Source organism: Octopus bimaculoides, chromosome 7, assembly GCF_001194135.2.
Source record: "Octopus bimaculoides isolate UCB-OBI-ISO-001 chromosome 7, ASM119413v2, whole genome shotgun sequence".
Lineage (NCBI taxonomy): Eukaryota > Metazoa > Mollusca > Cephalopoda > Octopoda > Octopodidae > Octopus > Octopus bimaculoides.
The window spans coordinates 18,461,306-18,463,801 of record NC_068987.1 but is presented as its reverse complement, the minus strand read 5'-3'; the positions used below and the strand labels follow the sequence as shown (position 1 = coordinate 18,463,801).

The window sequence follows — 2,496 nt, the reverse complement described above, 5'->3', positions numbered from 1 at the left end:
AAAAACAATACAACTATAAATACATACACACATATATATATATATATATATATATATATATATACACACACACACACACATATATGTGTATGCATGAATGTATGTATGTATGCATAAGCACACACTTAAACACAAACTAACATACACATAGCAATACACACCAAGACACAGAAAGAAACTCACATACACCTCAAGACACAAAGAAAGTAACATACACATACTGACATATACTTAAGCACATACAACGAACTGACATCACTCACTCTCACCACCATCGTAATTACACGTACACACACAATCGCGCGCGCGCAGACTCACCTCACCTTATACAAGCACCTACAGTATGACACCGACCAACAAAGAACCACCTTACACACACATACGTACATACACACACACACTCCTACAACTCACATGAAGGGGAGGTAGGGGTGTAAAGAGATGGCAAGAGAGGGAGAGTGTATGAGAGCGTGCAATGAAGAAAGAGAGGAAGAAACAAAAACACAGAGTGGGACAGGGAGATGAAGGAGGTGTATAGGTAGGTAGTGGCTTCATTGCTCCACTCATTACCGCCACCACCGTCACACTCATCACCTCCATCGCCACACTTGCAATTCTTTCTTTCTTTCTTTCTCTTGTTGGCTCTCGTTTTCTTCCATATAAGGACATATATATGATAGTTCATTTGCTATTTTTCCTGGAAACTATTTGTTGAACAGATAAAAAGGAGCACGTCTTGCTCAAGCCTACCATTCAGTCGCCAGCTTCGACACCATTCACATCTCTCAGTCCAGAAGTAGCTTTTTACCTTTTTGTCAGGTGAAACTTAATTAAAAATAACGAAACAACTAAAAGCCGGCACTGTCAAGAACAGGGGAGAAAAAACTAAATACTAAAACTTTATAAACCTTAGAAAGACCAAAAAACTTTCAATAAATCACAAACATGGATGATGAAGTCGCTGCTCTTGTTATTGACAATGGATCTGGTATGTGCAAAGCTGGTTTTGCCGGTGACGATGCCCCCAGAGCTGTCTTCCCTTCAATTGTTGGTCGTCCCAGACATCAGGTATATATATTGTTTTATTTTCCATTTTATTTTACAAACTTAGAAGAAAAAAACAACTTTATAGTTCTTTATAATTTTTTTTTTTTTAAACTTATATTCACACCTGTAAATGGTTCGTTCCACCTGTAAATGTAAAAACTCGGCCAACGGAATGAGAGTGGTGATCCTGTATTTACGGTGGTCCCAAGACAAGATAAGTCTTCCTCAAATCACAACCTTGTCATTTGAAAGGGCCCCAACAGAAGAAGACAAGAAAGGAGTCTGCATGTATTGTCCCAAGATAAAGAAATGACGGGTAACCCTTCAAATGACACCCCTATTTTAAAGGGTGCGTGTCTTTGTTTACCTTGGCTACCCTGAACATCGAGTAATGGTCCCATGCAGTCGCTAGACCAACTAGAAATAGCGGACAAATCTCCCTCAAATTACACTCTTGACCTTTTAGAAAGATAACATGCATTCATCTATCTTGGCATCCCAGAACATAAGGCAAATGGTACCTCGACCAGTTAGAAATAGCAGGTAAATCTCCCTCAAATTATTTTATTTTAAATGGATGGATACATTCAGTAGATATTGTAATCTTGATATCCTACAACATAAGTGAAGGGGTTTATATGGTTGGGATGCGTTTGGGTCACAGATTTGCTCGAACAGGACGGACCTGGGGCTAAAACAGCAACAACAACCTGTAAATTGTGTTACTTCTTCACCTGTCACTTGTTAATTCCGCTTTAAATTGTAATCTTTCTCACCTGTCAAACCGCCATCGTTTGTCCTAAATAAAATTCCAGCAACTTTGAAGTTACGTCCCAAGTTGAACTAAGCTAAAAAAAACGATGTCTCGACTGGCTTAAATTATTTAATTAACCACTTCTAAACCACATTTAGAAATAGCCAAATTAGTTTTAAGGATTTCTTGCTCCAGATTTTCAAACTGGTTTTATGAAAATAATTTTAAAAGGTTATTGTATACTTCATATATCACTTTGATAGATAAATGCTTAAAACAATTTTTAAATTAGACCTTACACGTCATCCTAATCTTATACATGCTTAGGCATTTTTAAATATACAGCACCTGTTATATACACCTTTGTTTGAATATATTTATACACTTATAGATACAGGTTGTTGGTTGTAATTGTGAAAAAATACTTTTGGTTACTACTAGCATAATATACCAAATTATTTTAACATACATTTTAATTTTGATGCTTGACTATTTGAGTGTAGATATTGCATGTAAATCTCTCATCTCAACTGTATTATACATTTAAAATTCTACTGGGAAATTTTCTTTATGAAACTTTTGGCCCATATCTAATTTAAAAAGAAGAAACGAAATTAATGCAGTTATTCCTCACAAGTGATATATATACTTGTGTGTGTATATATATATATATATATATATATATATATATATAT

The 2,496-nt window shown here is 35.6% G+C and overlaps 1 protein-coding gene across 1 annotated transcript in view; it reads left to right on the top strand.

Annotated features, from left to right (window-relative positions):
* The first annotated feature begins 698 nt into the window (after positions 1-698).
* LOC106876805 (actin, non-muscle 6.2) overlaps positions 699-2,496 on the top strand; it is a 6,186-nt gene continuing 4,388 nt past the window's right edge. Inside the window, exon 1 of the mRNA XM_052969295.1 lies at positions 699-1,068. Within this exon, the coding sequence (XP_052825255.1) occupies positions 946-1,068 (123 nt within the window). The 5' untranslated portion in view covers positions 699-945. The remainder of the gene's footprint in view (positions 1,069-2,496) is intronic.